Raw genomic sequence first — 26,690 nt, 5'->3', positions numbered from 1 at the left:
CTAGTTTTCCAAATGTGGGTGTAAATTAAAAAAAAAAAAAGTTAAAAGAAATATCATTTGCTTTATGAGCAGTTATGATCAGGGCTGCTGGGTCAGATACATATTACACATTTTTTCATGCAGAGTAAAATGTAAAAAATAAAAAGGAAAATAAAAAAGGAAAAGAAAGAAAAAAGGACATACAGTCATGCGAATGTTTGATATTCAAATGTTGTCCATGTGACAGAACTCTGCTGATCGTGTATAAGATTGTATAGCACGATGAAGAAAACTTCTCAAGAAGAAAATGATGCCGTTCTGAATAATTTAGAAGTATGTTTTAAAAGCCGATGATATACTGTACCTTCAAATAAGCTGACATAAATCTATTCACTCCTGCCTTAGATAATATCATGCTAATATTCCTGGAGGGTATTTTTACAGTACATACAGTATTTTTAGTTTCCTCATATGTTTATCCTTCCTGTCTCATCCAGAGAAGGCTCCTTAGGGCCTCAAGGACTTTGGTTACGACACATGTTGAGGAGAGTTGTTCCTGATCCATGATTGTAGCTCAACTGGCTCCTTTACTGAATGAACCTATTAAAGTAAAAAGTACAAAAACCTTATTATACCGTATGATAAAGATTTTTGACAGACGTAATCCTGCTTAAGAGTCCCGTCACCTTGTGTTTGTTGGGGTTTACCATGATCACATTCAGAGCTTGTCTTGTAATCGAGGGCAAGACAGCGGTGCAGCTGGTTAGGAGTGACGTCAACCATACAACAGGAAGTGTGAAGGCATTTAATGAAGCTCCTGCCAATATAATGAGAACAGGCTCGTTATCTATTCTCAAAGAAAGAAAGAAAGAAAGAAAGAAAGAAAGAAAGAAAGAAAGAAAGAAAGAAAGAAAGAAAGAAAGAAAGAAATGCTGGAGTTTTGCCAGCAAGAGACATGCTTTCAATGTACTGTAAGATAACCAGTGTTGGGTAGTTACTTTTTCATGGTTCGCTGTATATTTTATTTTGAACCTAATTTCATCCTAATCTATTAATTACTAATTTGCTTCATTTTAATAACTACCTAAAATCAAGATGATTAAAATTGATGCAGTTACAGATGATTTGGCAGAAAAAAAGCCTGTAACATAATATACTGTAAGAAAACAGTAAAAGCAGAAAAAAGCCTTATCTTTTTTAGAAGTCCTGACTAATCCATTTAACCATAAACTGAAAAAAAAAAGATTAGGCCTTTATAGTGCAGATATTCAATACTTTGTATGTGGAAGAATAGTCTGTAGAGTTTACACAGAATTGTGAGCACAGATAAAGACGGTTTGGTCTTTATCTAGTTTTTAGCTGTTTGGTTTTTCTGCATGCTTGTGTGCCAGTTTTTCAGCAGGAGAGGAACCCAGCATGGTCTTCTTCTGATGTAGCTCAACATCCTGAAGCTGTAATGTGTTGTAGCTGAGATGCTTGTGTAGATCGGTTACTGGACTTAGTGGAGTCTGAACGAGTCTGAGAAGACAAGTTCATATACAGTACAGTACAAGTTCCCACAAAAAAAAAAAGACGTCTCTCTTCCAGCAAAACATTTCTGGATGTAGCACCACTGATCACTGAAAGCTTATAATTTTTTTCTACACCTTTTATGCATAAACTTTAAGATTGTTGTGTCTGAAAATCTCCAGACATCAAAAGTTTCAGAAAAAAAAACATAAAGCAGCCTGGCTCCAACAACCATGCCATGGTCAAAATTACTGAGATGACACTTTTCCGCATTGTGGCTTGTATCTGGATCGCAGTGCAAATTAAAACTGGTGCAATTTACAACCTGCTCACGAAGAATAATAACTAAATATAGACTTGATGGATTTCATAATAGAAGTATTATCACTACATTCTAAAATAAAATAATATGTCTCTCTAAATATACATATTATAATATTTACTATATTAAAATGACTAGATTTAATTCCGGAAGTACAGCCATGTTATCCTCAGTAACATACCCAAGACTCGTTATCAAATACTGATTTGTTGACAAATCATAAGACAAATCATAAGATGGATTTTTCCACATTGGTGCCAAATTATTCTATGCTACATTTGCTTGTAGGTTAATGCTCATGGATATAAAGAGGAAGCGGAATACCAAAGAAACTGTAGTCTTTGGGAGACCCTGTAAACAGACGAGGGCTATGAAGGACAATGGTGGACAGGAAAAACAGAACCAGACTGACAAAGACTGCAGCAAAATTGTACTTGGTCCAGTATTGAGTGCGTAGAATGATCTAAGAGACACATGTAAGAAAGAGATTTTACAGAAAAATCTATTTTACAAATTTTAAACTTCCAAGTTCTTTAGGAAGATTCGACATTATTGAGAATAAACATACCTCCACCGTAACTAAGAAAACAGCTGACATTTCCACAGTAACAGCCAACGTCTGATAGTCTGTGTCTGAGTCCTGAAAAACCCCAAAGGGCAAGAAGAAGAGGATGACGGAGGTGTAAATGGAGTAAAGCATTGTCACGCATATGGTGAGGGGGTTGAAAAGCTCCTGCCTCTGTCCAGCCGTATAGAGCTCTGGCCAGCGAAGACAGCTCTCAGCGCTTATGTTCTGCACAAATAACCCAGATTCATGTGAATCATTCAGCAAATAAAATTCACTGCAATGTTCTGATCTGCTCAACTGTTTTACTCACCTGTTCAAATAAACCCAAGCACTGAACAGGTAGCGATGTGTACAAGATGGAGTAGAGGGAAATAAACCAGCTCTCATACATAAGCTGGAGGATGAACAACAGAAGGTATCCAAAGGTTTTAATCCAAATCAGTAAAATCTCACATTACATCCAAGCCAAAAATAAATGCTATCAGACAAACAAGAAGAGGAAGAGAAGGGTAAATGATTAACTGTTACAAAGGGAAGTGTTGATATAATGTTCGTACTTCCATCACTAAAAGGCACTAATCCAAAATAAACAGGTGTTTTGTGCGACTTCATGTCCTGTTCACGTGGTCTGAAACACTTTATATTTATGTTATAATTTGTTATGTTATCCTGGAGATATCACCATCATTAGCACACATCCATTTGAGGGAAAGTTGTACACTGTGGATGTAACTTGTTTGCTATGTGGTTACTAGAGTATTCCACACGGTTGCTGGGGTATTGTGGTTTCTATGTTCACACAGGTGGTTGCTAGGGTGTAGATGGATATTCCACCTAGCTATTTTATCCAAGGTGGATATTTTATCTTTTGATTCTCTGCCTTTTGATTCCTGTGCTGGTTTCCAAAGTGCCAAAGGATTCCTTCATTTAGGTTGACTGGATATAAGGTTTTTTTTATTGGAAGCAATTTTTTGAAATTGACAGATAATTGGGGAAAGCAAAGACTACACTATTGACTTATTTTTTCAGTGACAACTCTTAGCATACTCCAGTGTTCAAATGCAGAGCACCTAAACAAAATGAACAAGAACTTTCTCAGAAGCTACTGTACCTATGGTAAGAACTGTGAAATGTGTGCAAAAATGCAAAACTGAAGATGGAGAAATATCTAAATACATTTTAGCAGTTTTGAGAAATCTGCAGATTTACCTGTGCACTGAAGCCATTGAAAAAGCTGAACCAGATGTTTACCAGGGCAAAGGAAGTGGTTTTATACAGGAAGTAACTCAAAAAGCTGCAGATGCGGTGGTAAGACCACTGGCCATGGACCAGCAGCAGTCTGCTCAAGAAGCGAAACTGTGCTAGTGAATAGTCTGCATTCTGTACTGCCTGACCATCTTCTACACCGTGTATACCAACCCCTATATGTGCCACTGTGTTGATAAGTGGGGAAGAGACAGAAGTAAAGTTATTTTTGGATTGCAGTATATGAACAGTATAAAATCTATTTAATTAATTAAAAATCAAACTGTTTTGATGGCGCTCTTAGTCCTCATCCTCTGCTGCTTACTTTTAATCATATTCACATCATTGGCACCATCTCCTATCGCCATTGTGATGGAGGAAGCAAACTTCTTCACCAGCTCTACAATTTCTGCTTTCTGCCCCGGGGTGACACGACAACACAGCACTGATTGGCACTGGTTGCACAAAGACACAAACTTTGCACCCAACTCTGGTGTCTTGATCAGTTCTTCCTATAAAAACCATCAATAAAAAGATTTTAGGGGTGGATATGATGTAAATCGGGAATCAGACTTTTTAAAACTATGGAACACATGTAGAACAATTAGGGCTATTTAATTTACTCTATAGGCATCTATAGACCAAAATACAGTTTTCTGTATTCATAAACCTGTAATTTATGAAAACTTCTACACTGGAAAACAAGCCGCCTTGAGTTTTTTTAATAAAAGTTAAGTTGAATACTGCAAGAAATGAGACTGCCAGAGCATTTGTAGTATATTTCTTGTTACCTTACAGAGCTGTGGTTGTGAAGTGGCCCCGTTTCTTCTGACATAGCTGGACAGAATGCTCAATAAAAACTAACATATGTATATGTTCATAAAATCAGATACTCACAAGTTCAAATCCATCAACAACAATGGCAGCTTTACTCCACGGAGGCTTTGGGTGTGTGCTCCAAACAAAGGACACTTTACCCTTATTACAACATAATTCTAGGCTGGGAGAATAAAGAATATCTCTGGAGGAAAAAAATAAGAATTTTTTTTAGATATTTATCACTACTGGATTAATCAATGAAATAAAGTGTGTTTGTATGAAAACACAAATGACACCTCACCTGAGCTCCTGCCCTTGAAAAATTTTTGTATCTGCATCCACCAACTTGCAGGCATATCCCACATTCACCGCTGTTTCTGTTCATTTAAAGAAAGAGAAAACATCTCTATTAATGAAATATCACATCTAACAGTGCTTCAGATGCTTCCATGGAAACTTCTTTTTCACCTATTTGTTTATATGTGAATGGTGAATAGTGAATATGTTTGACACCGCTATGGAAGTAAAGTAGAAAGACAGAAAGGAACTGTTAACAGTACAGTATCTGAATCCCAAAGTCAAGCACTTTGTGAGTGTCAGGGAGCTACCTGACTCTTCTCCCATGCGTGCCCCGCCCGCACGGAGCGGCTCGCCGGCATACTAAATACACACACCTGACTCTCGTTTCTACCTCATCACCAACCCTATAAGATCCCCTCTCTCACGCTAACCAGCGTCCGTTATTACCAATGGTTCGGCGTGCTTCCAACACGCCGTTAGCATTCTCTTCCGGACTTCGTGGGCCGCGCTCTCTAGCGCACCACCGGATATTTATCTCTTCGGCTTTCACCTCTGTGTTTGGCGTAACAGAATAACGGACCTAACAAAAAAAAAAAAAAAAAAAAGGGAAATTATTTTTTCCTACCGGAATATGGAGAACCTGCCCAGCACACTCCCCGATCCGGTTCGGGATCTGGTCGCCGCGCTTCGAGCCGCCTTTCCCCCCACCGCTGCTCGTCCGGAAACCCCCACTGTCACCGGCAGTCCCATGGCACTCCCGGGAACTTTTTCGGGAGAAGCGTCAGCGTGCCGCGGCTTCCTACTCCAGGTAAATCTCTACATGGAGATGCAGCCTCAGCGCTTCCCTTCCGAGCGCTCCAAGGTGGCGTTCCTCATTTCGCTCCTGTCCGGAAGAGCGCTAGCTTGGGCTCAGGCCTTGTGGGACTCTGACAGCCCCATGATGGAGGTATACGATCATTTCGCGGCACACCTTCGCGAGGTTTTCAGTGCCGCTTCCGGGGTCCTATCCACAGCGGACCAGCTGCTTAGCTTGCGCCAGGGGAAGGATGACATCACGGCGTACAGCTTGCGTTTCCGCACCTTGGCGGCATCTAGTGGCTGGAACGAGGCGGCGCTACTGGGAGTATATCGGCGGGGTCTCTCTCTCGAGATTAAACAGGCCATGGCGGTGTTTGATGACGCTACGGGCCTGGAGGACTTCATTGGGAGATCCATAGGACTTTCCCAGCGACTGTCCGCATGCCTCCCCAGGTCGCCCACCTCGGGGGAACAGCCTGGACTGGCGGCCACAGCTGACGCCGAACCCATGCAGCTGGGTTCTCAGAGGCTTCCCCGGTGGGGGGGAAATAGCCGCCGGGCTTCGGGCAAAGACCGGTATGGTGGGAGCCCGGGCTACTCCAGCGGCTGTTGCCCCACGTGTCATGCTCCGGCAGCGGTGAGTACGGTAGAGTTTCCGTCAGACATTTCTACTCTGTCCACACTCCCGGTGACGCTTCTAACTCCCTCTCTCTCTCTCTCTCTCTGTGGATGCGCTGGTGGACTCAGGTTCGGCAGGGAACTTCATATCCCAAGCCTGCCTCAACAGCTTGCAGCTCCCCCGGGAGAGGGGTTCCCAGGACTTAGCCGTCCAGACCATCCAGGGACGCCCACTAGGTCGGGGCTGGGTGAAGTACTGTGCGCCCATAGTGACTCTATGCGTGGGGCTGTTCCATAGAGAGGAGATAAGGTTCATGGTGCTCGACGAGTCCACTGTCAGCGTGATCCTGGGTAGGCCCTGGCTGAAACAACACGCCCCTGCATGCTCCTGGGACCCCTGCGATATCCTGCAATGGAGTAGCCACTGCCGGGAACACTGCCTCTCTCCGCTTCCATCCAGGGTCCCCAAAGCCCTGGTAGGTGCCACCAGGGTGGAGGAAGCCACGACATCCCAGCAGGCAGAGATCCCCACGGAGTACCAGGCCTTCAAGGACGTGTTCAGTGCCCAGGCAGCTACTCGTCTTCCCCCTCACCGGCGCGGGGACTGCTGCATCGACCTGCTTCCCGGGGCTAAGCTGCCGAAGGGCCGAGTCTATCCCCTTTCTGCTCCAGAACATCAGGCCATGGAGGAGTACATCCAGCAGGCGCTCCGGCAGGGGTTTATCACGAACTCATCCTCCCCGGCTGCGTCGAGCTTCTTCTTTGTGGGAAAGAAGGACGGGGGGCTACGTCCCTGCATCGATTACCGACAGCTCAACGCCCAGATCTCCCCTCTCCCTTACCCTCTCCCGCTGGTCCCAGCAGCTCTGGAGGCCCTGCGAGAGGCACGGGTGTTTTCTAAACTGGATCTCCGGAGCGCGTATAACCTGGTTCGTATCAGGAAGGGGGACGAGTGGAAGACCGCCTTCATAACGCCCTCCGGACACTACGAATACCGGGTCATGCCGTACGGCCTATCTATCGCCCCAGCTGTGTTCCAGGGGTTCATGAACGAGGTGCTCCGACCCTTCTTACAAAGGTTCGTCATGGTTTACATCGATGACATTCTGATTTATTCAAGGAACCTAGAGGAACACCATCACCACGTCCGTGAGGTCCTAGGGGCACTTCGTTCCCAACAGCTCTACCTCAACCTCTCCAAGTGCGAGTTTCACTGTAAGGAGGTACAGTTTCTGGGCTACGTCATCAGCGCACGAGGTATACAGATGAACGACAGGAAAGTTAAAGCAGTGAAGAGCTGGCCCGTTCCGGAGACTATTAAGGAACTCCAACGCTTCTTGGGCTTCGCTAACTTTTACCGTCGGTTCATTCAGGGGTACAGCCTGATCACCGCTCCCCTCACTTCTCTCCTCAGGGGTAAGGCGCGGACCCTGAGGTGGACCAAGGAGGCCCAGGGGGCGTTTGATGAGCTCCGCCAGCGCTTTTGCTCCGCTCCCGTGTTGCGTCATCCAGACCCCCGGAAGCCCTTTGTAGTGGAGGTGGATGCCTCCTCGACGGGGGTGGGGGCTGCTCTCTCTCAGCAATCAGGCACCCCACCACAGCTCCACCCGTGCGCTTTCTTCTCCCACAAGCTCTCGGCCGCAGAGCAGAACTACGACATCGGCAACCGGGAGCTTCTGGCTATCAAGCTCGCCCTGGACGAGTGGAGGCACTGGTTGGAGGGAGCAGAGCACCCATTCACTGTGATCACAGACCACAAGAATCTTCAGTACCTGCGGGAGGCCCGGAGACTCAATGCCCGGCAGGCTCGTTGGGCCCTCTTCTTCACTCGGTTCCAGTTTCAAGTCACCTACCGAGCTGGGGCGCTCAACGGAAAGGCCGACGCCCTGTCCAGGATATTCGGGCCTGAGGAACCCAGACATCCGGACCCCATTCTCCCTCCTTCGATCGTCGTGGGGCCTATTGTCTGGGACATGGACAGCGAGATCCGTGCGGCCTCCGTCAGGGAGCCCGCCCCCAGAGGGTGCCCTGAGGGAAGGGTTTTTGTTCCCACATCCTGCCGCGGGGAGCTAATCCAGTCGGTCCATGAGGGACCGGGCACGGGTCACCCAGGAGAGAGGAGGACGGTCCAGCTCCTTCAGGCTCGCTACTGGTGGCCAAGGATGGCAGAAGAGGTTACCCGCTACGTCCAGGAGTGTTCCACCTGCGCCATGGCCAAGGTACCTCGCCACCTGCCCGTCGGCAAGTTGGTGCCGCTCCCCGTCCCTCAGCGCCCCTGGTCACACCTAGGCATCGACTTTGTGACCGACTTGCCACGGTCGGGGGGAAACACGTGTATCCTGGTAGCGGTGGATCGCTTCTCTAAGGCCTGCCGACTTGTGCCTCTAAAGGGGTTGCCCACGGCCCTCGAGACGGCCGAGGCCTTGTTTCATCACGTATTCAGGAACTTTGGTCTCCCGGAGGAGATAGTTTCGGACCGTGGGCCCCAATTCTCCTCTCGAGTTTGGCGTGCCTTCTTCCGGCTCCTGGGGGTGTCAGTAAATCTGACGTCGGGTTACCACCCTCAGTCCAACGGCCAGGCAGAACGCAAGATACAGGAGCTGAACAGGTACTTGAGGACTTACTGCAGCCAAGATCAGGGAGATTGGGCACGGTTCTTACCCTGGGCGGAGTATGCTCAGAACTCGCTTCGCCAGGACTCCACGGGCCTCACCCCTTTCCAATGCGTGCTGGGGTTCCAGCCGCCCTTGTTCCCCTGGTCGGATCAGCCCAGCGACGTGCCTTCGGTGGATGCCTGGTTCCGGGAGAGCAACCGGGTCTGGGAATCGGCGCACACCCAGTTGTGTCGGGCCCTCCGCACCACCCGCCAGCACGCCGACGCGAGACGTCTGGAGTCTCCAGGTTACCGCCCCGGGGATCGAGTGTGGCTCTCTACGAAGGACCTGAAGATGAAACTGCCGTGCCGCAAGCTCAGCCCCCGGTTCATTGGGCCGTTCAGGATCGCCAGGAGGATTAGTGACGTGTCCTACCGGCTGGAGCTGCCACCGGGGTACCGCATACACCCAACCTTTCACGTGTCCCTGCTGAAGCCGTGTGTCTCGCCCATTTCTCGCCCTCCAGGTGGCCCCGTGGAGCCCGTCCAGCCGGAGGTCGTAGCTCAGCCGGGCGTCTATGCAGTGCGGGAGGTCCTTGACTCCAGGAGGCGTGGGGGTCGCCTCGAATACCTGGTGGACTGGGAAGGGTACGGCGCGGAGGATCAGTCTTGGGTAGCACGACAGGACGTGCTGGACCCGGGCCTGCTGGCAGATTTCCATACTGCCCACCCGCACCGCCCGGCGCCCAGGGCTAGGGGTCGTCCTCGTCGTAGGGTCAGGGCATCCGGTGCCGCCCCTGGAGGGGGGGGTGGTGTCAGGGAGCTACCTGACTCTTCTCCCATGCGTGCCCCGCCCGCACGGAGCGGCTCGCTGGCGTACTAAATACACACACCTGACTCTCGTTTCTACCTCATCACCAACCCTATAAGATCCCCTCTCTCACGCTAACCAGCGTCCGTTATTACCAATGGTTCGGCGTGCTTCCAACACGCCGTTAGCATTCTCTTCCGGACTTCGTGGGCCGCGCTCTCTAGCGCACCACCGGATATTTATCTCTTCGGCTTTCACCTCTGTGTTTGGCGTAACAGTGAGCTTTTTTGGAAATTTATTTCAGTGATAGCGGACAGTTCAGCCATATACAAAGCAATTTTGTCAGGAATGGCTGAGTCTTTCTGTCAGGGCAACATCTCCCCAGCAACTGCCTGGAGAAAAGACTTTATGTTCCCAACAATCTGTACCCCCATGTCTTCTTTGATGTCACAGTTCACCCAATTCTTTCACCCAGGAAAGCCCCGAACTCTGTCTAATTTTCAACAGCGTTTGTGGAGGCCTACGCGCCGTAGGGATGTCCGCAAATTTGTAGGGGCACCACCTGTGCCCAACTGTTGGGCTTCTCCAAGGAAAAGGTTACCGGTAACGAAGTCAAGGGCAATGTGGGACCATGGATGTCTAGGAATGGGCAGATGGTGAGGGAGCCTAGCAGTTTGAGTCTTGGAATTTCTTGTGTTGGGCACCTGACAGTACCCCATCTCACAAACAAAAGCACACGGCACAAGACAAAACTGCCAAATGTCCCCCTAGTGTTCAGATAGGGAATTGTACCAGCCATATCTGATGATTTATGTATACACCCTTCAAATACTCTAGCACCAGTAACAGCAAGTTGGATATACAATTGCATTAATAATATTGTAATGCAGTGTTGTAGAAACACAATTCCACATTCTTCTGTTTTTTATCATGATTTATCATGATGCAGGTTTATTTCTACTATATTGAATTTTCCATTATTTAAATTTTTTTTCAACATTGTTTTACCTACAATTTTTCATCGAACATCAGAAGGTTTGGAACATATCAACAAAAAAAAAAGCATTTTTTAGTATGATTTTAAATTTGTGACACAATTCATCCAGAACAGCAAAAAACAAATATGGTGCCAAAGTTGCCAAACAGGAAGTGGTACATATTCAAACCATAGTTTATACATGAGTGAAGGTCCAGGAGTTAATTCTGCTATCGCATCTATTTTGTAGATTTTATTTCATTATTTAGTTTGCAGGGCTGAATGTGTAAAGGTCCTTCATTCACTGGTCAGAAATACAGTGCATGTAGAAATAATTTTTAAAAATCAGTAAAATTCTATTGTTAATTGAAATCACTTTGTAACACATCCTTGTTTATCTTCTCCTTCTGTTCACCAATCCCAATCTCACATCACATCACATTCCTGAAACACTTCATTTGAAAAGGTCACAGCTACAGAAAAATGTCATGTGCAAGCCAAAACACATGGCATAATTGGTTCACTTCCTGTATTTGGGCCAATTCAGGATAGAAAGAATTCCTCACTGCAATAAAAAAAAAAATCAACTGACTTCTATACAGACAGATTAAACACTGCATGTATGAAAGCACTATAAAGAATTCCAAGAGCTCCCTCTAGGACTTGCTATAATATGTAAAACTTTGAATTCAAAAATTTGAGTAATAACATTGTGAGACCAACCAAAACCAAACTTGTTTCTCAGATTTCTGACAATTTGCCCATAATGCCCATAATGAAGTGACAGCATATCTCAGGAATACGTTTTATGTACTTACATACAACTTGGCAACATGACCCAATAAATAATAATAATAATAATAATAATGATAATAATAATAATAATAATAATAATAATAATAATAATAATAAACAAGATTCTAGTTCCTTTCCAACTTAGGAGGGCTGCTGAGAAAAGGAAATGAGGCAATATCCCTGCAATGGCTTAACATACTGTCAATGGCTTCTGAGTTGAAAAGACATTTGGGAAACAGCACTTATTCGTCTGCTAAAAGAAGCAGAATTTCCATAACTTGTTAAATGATTCTGCTTTGTGATTAATAATCATTGTAAAAATCAGAGTACCAGTCTTATCTCCAGTCAGCACCCACACTTTCACCCCTGCCCGCCGGAGGCTAGAAATGGTCTCTGGGACTCCTTCTTGTAGACGGTCCTCAATAGCTGCAACCCCTAGGATCTTAGATAAAACAGAATAAAATACTTGTTAGCAATAATTCATTGTTAACGAAGTAGTGAGTCTTTAGCTATTTTCCACCAATGGCACCCATTCATTTGAACTGAACTGGTCTTGCCACAGATCCTCATTCATATGGAGGTCTGGGATTTGACTGGGCCTAACACTTTCAGGTTCTTAAAAAATCTGTAGATTTGAGTAGGTTCATTGTTCTGTTAAAAGGAAAATCTCTGCTCCAGTCTTAAGTTGTCATGTAATTTCCCCCATTTTTGACCCACTTGTAATGGTAGTCACACTTTTTATCTAATACAGTCACATTTCTCAGACTATTATCTCACATAGTCATAAATAGTCATAATAATCCTAGTCATCTTAGTTATCAACTCTGATCTGATCCACAGAACATGATCAGGCAACTGAATACTTAGTCAAAGTTCTGTTACACTGTAGATAATGTGGCTCCATTTATAATAAGTTAAATAATTTGAGAGAAAAAACTATCAACCAAATCACGCACCTCACACAGCCACACTCAAAAATTTGAAAGTAAATGGTGTCAAATTATCTCTGGAAAATTGTCCGTAGTGTGTGATTGCGTGAGTGAATGAGAGTATGTGTGTGCCCTACAATTGGCACTCCATCCAGGGTGCATCCTTCCTTGATGCCCGATGATGCCTGAGATAGGCACAGGCTGAGTGACCAGAGGTAGTTCGGATAAGCGGTAGAAAATGAGTGAGTGAGAGTGAGTGGTGTCAAATTTAATTGGTAGTACTCCAATACTGCAGCAATATTAACTAAAATATGACCACCATATTAATGCGCATACAATAAATATATAGTATTGATGACTTCATGAATACTTTAATGGCAAGATTGAGAATATCAGGTATAATTTTCAGACTAAAATTCTAAACCAGACGATTAGATGAATCAAATCAGCATTTAGAATGTTTAGTCCCAATTGAGAAACCAATCAACTTGTTTACTAGATCCCTTACGTACACATTTTTAAATAGATAATACCAAAAGCAATCAAAAATTAGCACCTGCTATTAATCTAAATCTTTTTTTTAAATAGTTGTCAAACGTGAATGAAAAACCCGGCCTCGAAACCTAACAACTGTCCAACTAACCTCTATTTGCGACTAGCATGGTATGTGTAGTAGGAAGGATAAAATTCCCACACCACAACTAAATTTTCTCCTTTGGATAAACCAAGTAGAAGTCTTTCTTACTGGTAGGTAGTATGTTCTCATTCATTCCTTTTGTGGCAAATAGTAGTAAATGACTTTATTATATTTTGTAGGTCAAGTTTTTATTTTTGAGGCCAAGTAAGGCAAATACTCACATCTGAGTAATATTGTGATATACTGTACTTATGGCAGACATTGTGCCTGGATGTGTTTTTTTAACCAACTTTGATAGATAGATACTTCATTGATCCTGGAGGAAATTAAAGTATCCAATAGCAAACAAGACTGTACAGATTAAAATGTCGACCCATGTAATCTATGTTACACAGTACCATTGTCTATAAGGCCCAGCAGTGAGTAGGTAGTGCAAATACAACTAAGTTCTGTGCAAACATTTGGGGGGAAGATGCACAAATTTGTATTTGTTTTTTTCAGACAGATGAAATTCTGATACCGAGTCACTTGTCAGTTTGTTTATGCAAGTTTAAGTCAACTTTTTTAATGCATTCAGTAGAGTTAGTTTCAGTCTATATTCTTATTGATAATTATTGATCATTTGGAATAATTTTTTAAATTGTTAAAATGTGAATATGTACCTAAAACAGTGGATAATTTGTTTGTTTGTTTGTTTACAGCATGTATGTTTACAGGGTATCCACTAGCTTTGAGATGCCTAGAACAAATTTCAAATGGATCCCTTTTAGATGATGCAGTTGTTCGAATTTTACATCTAATTTAAATTGCGAATCATGACTTGACTGGTTTGACCCAGACCATAGCAATGACCGGCTTTGTATTTGGTAATGAGTAGCTACCGACTGGTAAATCAACATAAAAAAAAACTGTAATCATACCATCAGTTCTCTTTCCATTAGGTCATGCAGGTCCTCCAATATACTGTCTTGCCATGTTGTTGCCATGGCACCCTGTTGGAGAATACTGCTCCACTCCGTCCATTGAGCCTCACTTACAAGCCGCACAGCAACACAAAATGTCCGCAGACAGCTCTGAGCAAAAACCTGCCTCCAAAAACACAAAAAGAGACTATCTTAACTTCAGTTAATTATTTTCATTTAACCTTCAGTAAGGCCATGGTAAAACAACATGCATACTGAGTTTAGAAATATGTTTAGCATATTCCATGGCCAAAAAAAATTAAAAGTACCAAATCTCTAAGTGGATGTTGAATGGTCCATTAGCACTAACCTCAAGTGAATGCTTTATGCTGTCTTCATGCAGAGTGCCTTCATGTGAACGTGCCAGAATGACAGCATCTGCACCTTTACAGTAGAGTTTTATTGCTCCCTCTGGTGTTCTCACTACACACACACACAAACACACACACACACACACAATTATGTTGTAACTAACTTAAGGACTTGGTATTTAGCATTGTTTGGTAGCTTTTAAGACTTGGTCAGTTTTGCGCACAAAGTACTTTTAAATCATGGACATGTGTCTATATTTCTTTGGACATAAATAGAGTATATGCTTAACTTCACTTTGACAGAAAATTTCTGTCAGTATTGCTACTGTAGCTAAGGTGGGCTACAGTAATTGTGGAGGTAATTATGTTTCATCTGATCACCAAATCTGGTTACTGTCAAACTTCCAGTAGCTTCAAATAAAATCTAGCTTTTTTTGTGCTCTTACCCAGCACTGACATACACCTTCTCTTGCTGGTGAACTCCAGCAGGGCCAGCAGGTTGTACTGACGTGTGATTCCCAGCTCGCTCACCATAAGGGAATCTCGTGTGCGAGACAGAAATACCCAGCCCAGCTCTCGAGCTGCACACACCAGAGCCTGCTCATCTGGAGACGCTGCCTGGTAATGAGGAAACCCTAGATAAAACACAGGGTATTCATGCTACCGTACATATTCTGGCAACAGTCCCACTCTGTTTTTTCCTATATATGCTACCTCCAGGAAAAATTATTAAGTCTTATATTAAATTAAACAAGATTTTGAGTTATTTCCTCCTTCTTAAACTGGCAAGACAGAAGTGCTTCTACTAGGATCACAGGCTGATTAAAGTAAACTTTGATTATTTTGTTTTTGGATGGCCTTTCGGTTGAAATGTGTGCAGATGTGAAATACCTTGGTGTGATTTTTCACTCATTTAAAGCTCAGGTAGATGATATTACTGAGCATTTTCCATCTCAGAAACATTTAATAAAGAGACATAATGTTCTTACATAATACAGAATGCATAAATATGCTACAGTTAGTACATTCTGTTCATGGGCATAGAGGGCTATGATAAACTCTCACATAGTCACAGAATTGCTCATATTCGTAAAGATTCTAAGAATGATCTCAGAGGACCATCTCATAGCAACATCTCAAACAATACAAAAACTTTTATCTTTTTAACCTATCTTTTTTATCTTTAGAGAGGAGGCAAGGCTAAAGTGACGTGACATATGGCTAAGTACGGTGACCCATACTCAGAATTTGTTCTCTGCATTTAACCCATCCAAAGTGCACACACACAGCAGTGAACACACACACACCGTGAACACACACCTAAAGCAGTGGGCAGCCATTTATGCTGCAGCACCCGGGGAGCAGTTGGGGGGTTCGGTGCCTTGCTCAAGGGTACCTCAGTGGTGGCTGGCCCGAGACTCGAACCCACAACCTTAGGGTTAGGAGTCAGACTCTCTAACCATTAGGCCATGACTTCCCACCGTTACTAGCTATGACACATTGTTTTGAAGACTGTGATTCGTTGTGCAATGGACAAAAGAGTGCTTTTTAAATACGGTCTATTATAATCCTTTACTTTATTTCTATATTAAGATATTTGAGACTATATTGTGTAGGGATTACGTTCATATTAGAGATGTGCTGACATCTGTATGTTACAAATGTAATAAATGTAATGTAAAGGTAAATGTAAACATCTCTGACACAGCGCAAGAATGTCATATGCAATACGTCATATGCACCCGCCCCAAAACTTTTTGAAATTATGAGGTCTTTTAAGGGTTGAGATGCTTTGTGAAAAAACATTTAGCTTTTCTAAGAACTTTTTCTCACTCTTTAATTTTATTTTTTTTAATTTTTTTTAATTTCTTTAATTTTATTTTTTTTAATTTTTCTTTGAATTTCCTCACTAGGAGCAACTCCTATTTTATACTCCTAAGTATTTTCATGAATACAGTCCCAGGATGCTACCTTTTATTAGACTGTCATAACTAGACCTGCCAGAGCCCCCACTTTCACTCCTATTTGATATACAGAATTTTAATCTGGCCTAACATTAGGACCTGCAACAATGAAATGATCCCAAGCACACCAACAAATTGACATCTGAATGGCTAAAGAAGAAAAAAGTGTTGGAACAGAAAAAAACAATGCCCGGATCTCAGACACATTGAGATGCTATAGCAGGATCTGAGCAAAAATAAACATCCTCAAACATCGATAACCTGAAGCTATGAAGAAAAGTGGGCAAAGGAGCATGTACTTTCATTTTTCCCATGACTGCATATATATAAGTCTATATCTGAAAGATGCCACATAAAGATGCTACCTGGTAATGCACAGTTAAAATCACTATACAAAGAACTTGATACAAAGAACCCCAGAAATGTTAACTACATACAGGTAATTTGCATATTTTGAATGGGAAGCCCTTAAGAAGCTGGACTCTGAATATACACAATATTCCCCATGCATATATTGATGTAATATTTGAACAAAATTCACTCTAAACACGGTCTATTGTAAACATTGCACTGTTTCACTAATTGTTCATTCAGGTCTTTATTCATATATTGTGTTAGCATGGAAAAATCAGAGAGGTAACAGAGAGGCACTGACCATCATTCCACTCACACACGACAGTGTGACACAGTGCCAAGGCAGTGAAGAATTCTCTGCTTTCAGGACATCTCTGTCTCCGCAAACGATCCACAAGCCGCTGGTCAGAGAAGCGCAACCCACCGCATGAAAAGCTGTTCCAGCTCAGGTCCAATGGCTGCACAGGAGAGCAGATGGATACACTATATATAATATCTATATTATGCTCCAGATGTTTGATAAAAAATACTTCAAGTCTGTCAATTACAGCTCTGCTGTTTGTTTAAAATGTGACTATCTTTACCATGATGATAAATTACTAAGAGAATATGGCATATGTATATATCATGGTATATTTATACTCTAATGACTCAGGTCATGGGCTTACAGTAAGAGTTCCTGAATCCTTAAAGTAGGTAACCTTGTATAATACACATGAACTATTATAATGATAAAGGTTGGGTTAATGCTAAGTTTTTTGTTTGCTAAGTCATTTTAATAACCTTCACCATATCTATATCAAGGGTGCCTGTAGGTCAGGAGCTGATGCTAGATAATGCAAAAAAATACAGTTGTTTTATTATAATTTTGGATCTTACCATTGAATTTGGTGCCAAATCTCCTGGATCAGAAACAAAATACAATCATTTTAATTAATCCTATGGTATTAGAAAAATAAATACGTTTTACTACTCACTAAATATTCATACCTTTAAAAGATCAGATTAGACGGTAGTGAGATGGATAACATGGAAAATTGGATAAGAAGAGAAGTACACAGACCGTAAATCTGGCCAGCGACGCAGCACTGACGAAACAAAAGGTGGTTCTGTGTGAGAGTTCCAGTCTTATCAGTGAGCAGGTGGCCCACTTGACCCAGTTCTTCAGTCAAAGTCTTTGTTTGGGCCTGTGCAGGTTTGTTGCTCTCTTCCGAGTACATCATAATGTCCCAACCAATGAGGAAGCATTGCAACACATGGATCAGTTCAAACCTCAAAGGGCAAAACATCAAAAATCAAGTACAGGTTAAAAACATATTACAAGATAATGTCAATTAAATCAAATGAAACACATAGGGGCTTTACGTGATGTAGAGGGAGATGGGCATTGCAGGGCTTAGTAGTAAGATATAGCCCCAGAAGTTCAGGAATCCCCAATAGGCAGCATGGAAATTGCCACCAATGGCAGAGAGAACTTCGATATTTGGGGAAACCAAATGCTCAAACAGTGCAGATCCCACAGCCAGGAGTAGAGCAATAATCACCATTGTGAGGACAATCTAAAAACAAATAATATCTTAGAGAGATGTGTATGATCGATTTTCTATTGCCTGGTCCATTTATAAGAAGAACTTATAACTTAAGGATCTTATATTTTTTCAAATAAAACTATCACAATGTAAATACATTTCTGACTACTGCATATATATTTTGTGACACATTTGATACCAGAATCTAGTTAAGAAGTAGAAATAGATAGTACAAATGTAATGGTTATCTGCAAATTTGATCTTCTGTTGAAACCCAGTGAAAGTTTTTCTCATTAGTAGTTTCTCATTATCCCATGAGGATAGCTCAATGGCTCCAAATTTGGGATTATATACACTATATCAGCAAAAGTTTGTGTACACATTAATATCACAATTCTGGGAAGGCTTTCCACTGGATTTTGAAACACGGCTGTAGGGATTTGTGCTCATTCAGCCAGAACAGTGCACGAGGTTGAACAATGATGCAGGGCAGAGTTTTATGCTCTTATAACAATATAACACACACTACTATTGTGTATCACTGCTGTGCTAAGATCAAAGCTGTGCTTATCATCCGGTAAATGGTAGTCCATGGCATTACTGTGTGTAAACAACACCCATGTGAGTCAAGAGTCAAATGCGAGTCAGTAAATAAAATCAGTACATACCTTTAAGGTGATCACTGATAGTAGGTCAAATTAATAAAATGTCCATTGTGTGTATATGATATACATTTAAAAAGTCAGCTCTTACCATTCCTACCACTTTGTTAAGAAACTTCTCCACTTGTGTCTTTTTGATTTTCAAACTGCCACTGTTCCTGAGAATCTTACTGTCAGCTCCTAGGATATCATTTAAAAGATTTTTTTAAATCCTAACATTTTCTTAAATGTTAATAAATACATAAATAAATTTGCAAATACTTATAAGTATCTGAACTGCGTTGTACAATTGATCTATCAAGTATATCAGTATTGTACACCTGTGTAAATTGCAAGGCCATATGCAGTGTCAGTGTTGCGCAGTACAGTTTCCCGGAGCAGCATGTGATCACTGTCCAGTGTATAACACTGTCCCTGCCACTGTAACTCCCCTCTGAAAGAGTACAAGCGACTGTTTGGCTCCTCGCACCGAACAACCCCTGAGAAAGAGACAAAAATATTTTACATCACTAAAAAGTGACGTAGGTTCATTTTATGTATATTAGAAATATATTTGACTACATCTTAGAGAACCTCCAGGTCTCACACTACACAAGTCAGAAGTCTATTTTCTGTTTCTGCTCTATGCAAATGACCTGATGCTCAAGGTCTGCAGTTAAACCTGGACCTGCTGCAGCATTACTATCAGACCTTTTCACTATTGCTCGGAATTCAGACACATTGACTGCATTTAGAGGACAATGAGCTGCACTCATCCACTTCAAAGCCTTATTTATGAAGACCCATACCTGTCAAGACCTAAGATTTACTTATAAGTCCTTTTTTTTCATGCCCATGAATTCAAAGCTCGAGGGTTTTCTTACATTCAAAGTATAAAAAGGAAAAGCTTTGTTTTACAAAATACTGTCACTTTCAAGAAAAATCTTTCCAGCAAACACAGCGGATCCTCACTGAGCTGGACCTCATCTTCAGTAAACAAACACTGCATTAACACATACTGACGATGCACTTACAAACCCCAACATCTCAAAACTCTGTAGTAATCCAAATTCAGCTCTACATGAGACGGCGGATAAGCCAACGACCAACAACACAGAACCTCAGTGCTAGACCCAGTGCACATAGAGTGTATAGGGAAAGATGTACAGTACCGTATAAAATTGTTATAATCCATTAAAGTCATACAAATGTAAAGTCTGATGAACTAACCATCAAAAAACTGGAGAAGCTCTTCTACGTGACCGCTTGTCAATTCATTGTGGGTGACAGTCAGAGCCTGGCGAAATTTCAGGTTGGTTTCTCTGCAAATAAATAACGAGATATGAGTCATAAATACATAAATAAATAAAAAATAAAATAATATATATATTTACACATATCAAAATCTTTCCACAATGTCACATACAGTAGCATAAAAAATCATCACTATAATTATCAATGGTTATCTCTCTAATAGAGCTGATGTTCCTTCTTGTGATGCTTCCTTCAAACTGTAAACCAGCAGTTGAACCATAATATTCAATGTCACCACACAACATTCATCTGTTTCTGCCTATACTTCTCTAACCGGATTTCTGATGTGCTGCTAAAAGTCTGAATGAGTCACGCAAACATTGTTCCATTATTAAATAGTTTTATAAGGTTTATTGTATCAGTCACTCGAAAATGGAATGCTATAGCACATTCAGACATGTTTTATTTTGCTGTTTTGTGGTGTGACTTCACCACATCAAATCAAATTACATTTGTAATTGCATTCCTATGCACCCCAAAAAAGTCATCACGATGGTTTAGGGAAATTTTACAGGGTATTTTATAGGAAATACTATGTCAGTTTTATCACAAGCACAACAAGGTATCTAGTAGTGCTAAAGAAGAATATATATACAGTATATATATTTATATATCACATTGCATTGATTTTGAGAGCAAGCAGAGCAGTAGAACTAGCTATATTCCTACCCATCTATATCAGCTGTCTCAATATAGCATAAGCTGTGTGGTTCAGTGCAGCATAGGAGGAGCAGATCAGCCTGTGGATCACAAAAATGCCAGAACAATTACTTCTCCCTCTCTCACACACACACACACACACACACACACACACACACACACACACACACACACACACACACACTACATACCGGTATCACTTGGTCCCTATAAATTCTCAATATATCTCCAACACATACATCCTTCCACTGTGCTCCTGTGAAGCTACAAGTAAAAAAGAATGCAAAAATATTGCAGTCTTTGCATAGGATCTTTTTTACATGAACAGCATAAACAAATATACATTAACAGATTTTTATAATACTTACCCCTGGGTGGTAAGGATGTCACAGTGCCTTTGGTTAATTCTGGCATCACTGCGACGCCGGGCCTGTAAGAAAATGTGAAATTTTCGCAATTTTATTCCACTCAACTGTTAGAAGTATAGAAAAGATTCAACTTTCTAAATCTGATACAGAAGATCTAGTGGTGGAGACAATTTCGAGAGCATTTAGAAGGGTTTGCTGTGGTAAATGTGGTGTTGAAGAGGCACCGATTTTAGACTTAAACAAACAACCTCTCAAGGATAAACTGAAGGTTTATATAAAAACCGGCCAACTTCTGACCCAATGATGAGTTACATTATTCAGTAGGCACATTACTTTTGTGACTAAACTTTCTCACCAGGTCTGTGAGAAGGTCCTTTGACCCCCGAATTGTCAGTACAGTAATCAGAGGCAGCATGATGATGTACCACGAAAGAGTAGCAATAACAGGAATACACTGTAGAGCAGATAAAAAAAAAACACTGAACCAGTCATTTGCAAAGTGATGCACACAGATAAAGCTCCGCTAAACATTAGAGACAGCCTATCAATTAATAAACGCTTATGGAGACCAATTTAGTGAATACTATGCAAACTTGATTTATTATTTTTTTAATCGTTATGATATTAACATTCAGCAATAAATGTTTACATTTTTTTAATTGCTCGGGTTGCAACATTAAATTTTTATTCAGCATTTACTTTCACAAATATCCTTTAAAATGTGTAAAACATGACAAAAAATAATTGTATAAATTATAACCAAAGCACAATTGAATTGCTTTCCACCGTATTGCTTACTGTGTAGCTTAAAGTGCTTTTGATGCTAATAACAAAGTATTAGTATACAGAAGCAGCCTTGGCTGTTCGTGTAAACCAGTATGAGCGGAATATAACGTCTTTAGAGTTATAAAGTTGAAACAACAAAAGGTCTCTTGAGCTTTCTTGTATTTTTGAGGCAAATTCCGGTGTTATTATTTGGTTTTTGTGCAGATGAGTGGTGAATAAAAGCAATGACATGGTAGTCCATGATAATGCTATTATTTAGGCTAACTTTAGCACTGTACGTTAAAATTATTCAAATCACATTTAGCTCCTATTTTACTGTCAGAGATCCTATATGGAAGAATATTTGGACATTAATAATCATTATGCAACCTTAAAAGGGCAATTAAAGCCGGGGTGCACAATGTTTAAAAGCTAATGTTGACATTAGAAATCACCAAAACAAACACGCACCTAACCTAAATGGGTGTCACCCCTGTATTGATAGCTCCGCCCCACACATACATACGCAACCCAGACAACTATTATGGCGGAACCTGCTGGGGCAGCTGGCTGAAGGGATATTTTTATCAAAAAATGAACTCAATGAGTAATACTATGGTAATACAAATGTGTTTTTGTAGAACTGTGTGATGTACCGTTATAGGTTTAGCTCCGTTTCACGCGGAAGACGTTCAGTTCTCTCCAGCGCTGGAAAGCTGATCCTGTATTAACAAGGGTCCTACTTCTTGCCTTATCGTAAGCCTTTTTTTCGCTTTTCGTTTTTTATCTGCCATGTCAATGTTTCAATTGCTTTCTGTTAATGTCAGACATGCGCGCTGAACACTCTCTCCGCTGCATATTGACAAGACACGCCCCTTTCTGCTCATTGGCTACACGTTTGTTTTGTTAGTCGGCCTGACTCAGTTTTCTGAAGCATTTCTCAAACATCGTACACCCCACCTTTAATGTAATATTGTAATAAACAAACACACACACTTTTTTTTTTCTAAGCAAAAAATCCTGAATAAACCACAGACCTGCATGATTACAACGAGCAGGAAGAAGAGGTTTGCCGCACGCTGGAACTGTTCGTACAAGTTCCGAGGCAGGAAGGTCAAGGGAGTGTACTTATAGCTGCGTACTAAATTGTCCTGGTCAAGACAATCCATTGGAGAAACATTTCCAAGAAAACAGCATATCAGTTTCCATTATGTGAGTGACCATTTAAACTATTTATTATTCTAATAAATTATTATATAATATTTATTTTCTACTTACGGTATGACGTTTCCTGTGACAGCCTTTGAAAATCTTGCGTTTTAGTAGCTCATGAGGATAACGGCATTTGGCTTGTACCTGCCAAGTCATGACTGAAACAGAAAGAGAGATGACTTCTGTATCATTTAAAGGTTCACTAAAAAGACGGTCAATCCAGCAACAGGTATATCCATCCACCCATATTTAAGAGGCCGTGCTACAGGCAATACATCAAGGGTGTCACACCACTTTTAGTCACACTGAAATTAAGAATGTGACACACTGCACTAGCAAGCAATAATCTATCACAACAAAAAAGTGCTGTGTCTCAAATCACATACTTATGCACTATGGTTTTCCTATTATGGTTTGATTAGTTTCTGAATTTATAAAAACACCAGAAGGTCTGTTTTACTTACCACATTTCTGATTTTTTTAAATTAGTAAGTACTTTAAAATGCAAGAAAGAGAATGTTGGCATTTTGTTCCAGCATTTCATGCCACACTGCTGTGGATGTCCTTCTCTTTTTTTATTTGCCACTCATCTTCACAAAAGTGTAACAGTATAAATTACCCCTGCTTACTGAGAGGTTGTCAAGACATGTAAGCTCGAGACCTTTCAGATTTTCTACATAATAAAATGTTTAAATGTTGCAAGTGGTCCTGAATCTTACTGTATTTAAATAAAGTTGGTCAAGGCATGGGGTTACATAATGCCCATTGCCATAATACATTAGGATCCCATGTTATACACAAAATCAGTGCAAAGAGTGAATCACTGCAAATAAAGCCTTGATTCACATGTCTAATTAGCAAAATGACTTGCTAGATGATGATCACTGGGGAGATTTCCGACAAACACCTTACCTGGAAATTGTTCACAGCCGCCTGGTCTCAGGAGGAAAATTTTTCCTCATTGCTGTCTCCAGTGTCTCATCCAGATCGTTTAAAATCTTAACCAAACAGGTTTTCAGAAAAGTTAATAACCTTGCTCAAAGTGAACTACTTACATTTCTGCCATCCAGTTTGTTCCTCCTCTATCTTCCCCATCTCTCTCAAACGAAGTTGTTCCTGCAGGTGGCAAAGGGATGCGCTTGAAGCATCATCAATTAAAAAAAGAAAAAAAAGAGGAGGAGCTTGAAGACAATCCATGATGTACACAGCAAACGTACAAACGCCAGCACCAGGTCCCCAGAGTGAAAACACAGAACAGTGACATATTAATTACTCCACAATAACCCCCAGGAGTCCCTCAGTGAAAGTTTTATCTTTGAAGAAAAAGAAAACATGGTAACTACCAGGTTTAAAATGCTTCTAAAAAGAATAATTCATTGGGGGAAGTCATGGCCTAATGGTTAGAGAGTTTGACTCCTAACCCTAAGGTTGTGGGTTCGAGTCTCGGGCCGGTAATACCACGACTGAGGTGCCCTTGAGCAAGGCACCGAACCCCCCCAACTGCTCCCCACGCACCGCAGCATAAATGGCTGCCCACTGCTCTGGGTGTGTGTTCACGGTGTGTGTGTTCACTGCTGTATGTGTGCACTTTGGATGGGTTAAATGCAGAGAACAAATTCTGAGTATGGGTCACCGTACTTAGCTGCATGTCACGTCACATAAAACACATATATACACGTAATAGGAACATAGTGGTGACCAGTGGTGTTGCGAGGTTAGGGTCTTCGGGGGCTAAAGCCCCTCATGTACTGTCAAAAGTCCCGGGTCTTTTAAAAACTGAAAACATTTTACACTACAAATAAAGTACAAGAGTACAAGAATAGTACAAGTACAAGAGTACAAGAAATTTTAGTGCTTTATTTTAGTTGTTCATTCCTCTATATGCAGTTTTAAAACATACTTGACCAGAAGAGTACCTATTCCAGACAGCATGTGGCACTGTTGTTAATATACAGGCTTTATTGAGTCATTCATTCATTCATTTATTCATTCATTGGAAGAGTTGGTGAGGTAATAATAATGCAACTGTTGGTGAGTCATAGTCTCAGGGGCTAAGCCTCTCATCCCTTCCAATCCTAGCAACGCCGCTGGTGGTGACTTTTTGCAGTCTGTTTGTATGCACCCATGTGAACCCTAATGACATCACAGGCATGTAATATGACTCAAATACACATAACGCCTTTCTCCTCAGTCAGCCAATTGTTTTGATATGTCACATGTCATAGCTTTGTGATTCTACTCATTTAAGGGTGAATGTGCACGTGATGTCACTCATCATTAAGCTGGATGTGTCATATTTATGTTGCTCTAGTTTTGTGAATTTATTTGTAAATCCTACATCACCACCAGGTGGCGTTAAAGGACGTGACACTTGCAAAGATGATTTTTTTATTAATCAGAGATTAGAGCTGTATGTTACTGGATCTCTAGCTGTCCTGGTTTTGGATGAGAAAGAAAACATTTAAAATTTTAACCCTTCTTACTTGTTCAGTTTCGTTTCACTGATAACCTTCAGCGGTGCTTGTGACAGCATGCCTGCAGTAATTTGGCACACGTGTCATGGTGTGAGTGTATCCTTTGAGTTGAATTATGGAAATTTGTATTCTTGGTGGAACATGTTAACTGCTTGTCCTCCCAGTAGGCTTGTGAATGATTTGTGGTTTGTTTCAGCTTGGAAGTTTAACCAATGATGAAGCCACTCAATCTGCCACATGTCTATTTCAGAGCTATTGTCACTTCCTCCAGCTGTGCAAAATGTGTATGCATACACCACTGGTTACGTGGTGCTTTTGGAGAATTAGACCATAACTTTCGAGCATGTTTGTGGCTTGTGGAATCTTTTTACTGCTCCATCCCTTATCACACCTGGTTCTTTTTCAATAGCATATCTGTCAGTGCATTGTCTTTCTTTGCCTTTGTTAATTCAGGGTCAGGTATTATCCTGTCTGAAGAAACTTGACCCGTTTTCTTTGCTATCTTTCCAGCAACATGTGCATGAACCCCCAAATGAGCACATCACACATGTGGCAGACGACCCCTTCTCCAGCTCCACCATCACCATCTGGTTCTCAAAGTGTTCTGAGGCTATGTTAAATGGGACAGTTCTGAGACAGTTAAAGACATAGCATCTGAGCAGTGTCATGTGGTAGCCTTATATTTAATTCAATTCAATTCAATTCAAGTTTATTTGTATAGCACTTTTTACAATGGACATTGTCTCAAAGCAGCTTTACAGAACATAAACATAGAGCAGAAGATAAACATAAGGAGAAGTATAAAGAATTAATATAATAAAAATTCAAGATATATATAGTTCACAGTTTGTATGTATGTATGTATGTATGTATGTATGTATGTATGTATGTATGTATGTATGTATGTATGTATGTATGTATGTATGTATATGTATTTATCTGCAATGAGCAAGTCTGAGGTGACTCAGGCAGCAGTGGCAATGAAAAACTCCCTTAGATTGGTAAAGGAAGAAACCTTGAGAGGAACTAGACTCAAAGGGGGGCCCATCCTCATATGGGTGACACTAGAGGGTGTGATTACAAATATACAGTCAAACAAATTCTGTATTGGTGTAGGAATCACATGGAGTTCAGATCTCCTCTTAGTATCACAGAGTCCAACTGGAGCTGGTAGATCTGTAAAGGTGTTAAGGTGTTGGACTACTGTTTGGCAGGTCACGAGTTGGAATCCGAGGTC

At 41.5% G+C, this 26,690-nt stretch overlaps 1 protein-coding gene across 1 annotated transcript; it reads right to left on the bottom strand.

Annotated features, from left to right (window-relative positions):
• Window positions 1-24: 24 nt before the first annotated feature.
• atp8b3 (ATPase phospholipid transporting 8B3) lies at window positions 25-26,121 on the bottom strand. The gene is made up of 22 exons (XM_060879795.1): window positions 26,001-26,121; window positions 25,463-25,514; window positions 21,003-21,064; window positions 19,002-19,160; window positions 18,773-18,861; window positions 17,856-18,049; window positions 17,554-17,762; window positions 17,370-17,392; window positions 16,792-16,948; window positions 14,619-14,807; window positions 14,172-14,284; window positions 13,820-13,984; window positions 11,664-11,775; window positions 4,744-4,819; window positions 4,521-4,644; window positions 3,949-4,135; window positions 3,588-3,811; window positions 2,689-2,772; window positions 2,379-2,603; window positions 2,135-2,273; window positions 666-796; window positions 25-579 (listed from the first exon to the last, which is right to left on the bottom strand). Exons 1-22 carry the CDS (start codon window positions 26,119-26,121, stop codon window positions 508-510), a joined length of 2,907 nt encoding a protein of 968 aa, XP_060735778.1. The 3' UTR covers window positions 25-507.
• Window positions 26,122-26,690: the final 569 nt, after the last annotated feature.

This window comes from Tachysurus vachellii, chromosome 1 (genome assembly GCF_030014155.1).
Source record: "Tachysurus vachellii isolate PV-2020 chromosome 1, HZAU_Pvac_v1, whole genome shotgun sequence".
In the NCBI taxonomy this organism is placed as follows: domain Eukaryota; kingdom Metazoa; phylum Chordata; class Actinopteri; order Siluriformes; family Bagridae; genus Tachysurus; species Tachysurus vachellii.
This window is presented reverse-complemented; position numbering and strand designations above follow the sequence as displayed.

Bases quoted from the DNA above. Each gene is read 5' to 3' on its own strand.
- atp8b3 (XM_060879795.1), bottom strand. From the start codon at position 26,121: ATGACACTGCTCAGATGCTATGTCTTTAACTGTCTCAGAACTGTCCCA. The intron at 17,393-17,553 runs GTCTGTGTACTT...TTTCTGATCCAG, and splicing joins CGTCGCTGGCCAGATTTACG to GAGATTTGGCACCAAATTCA. The intron at 2,604-2,688 runs GTGAGTAAAACA...TTATTTGTGCAG, and splicing joins GCTTGGGTTTATTTGAACAG to AACATAAGCGCTGAGAGCTG.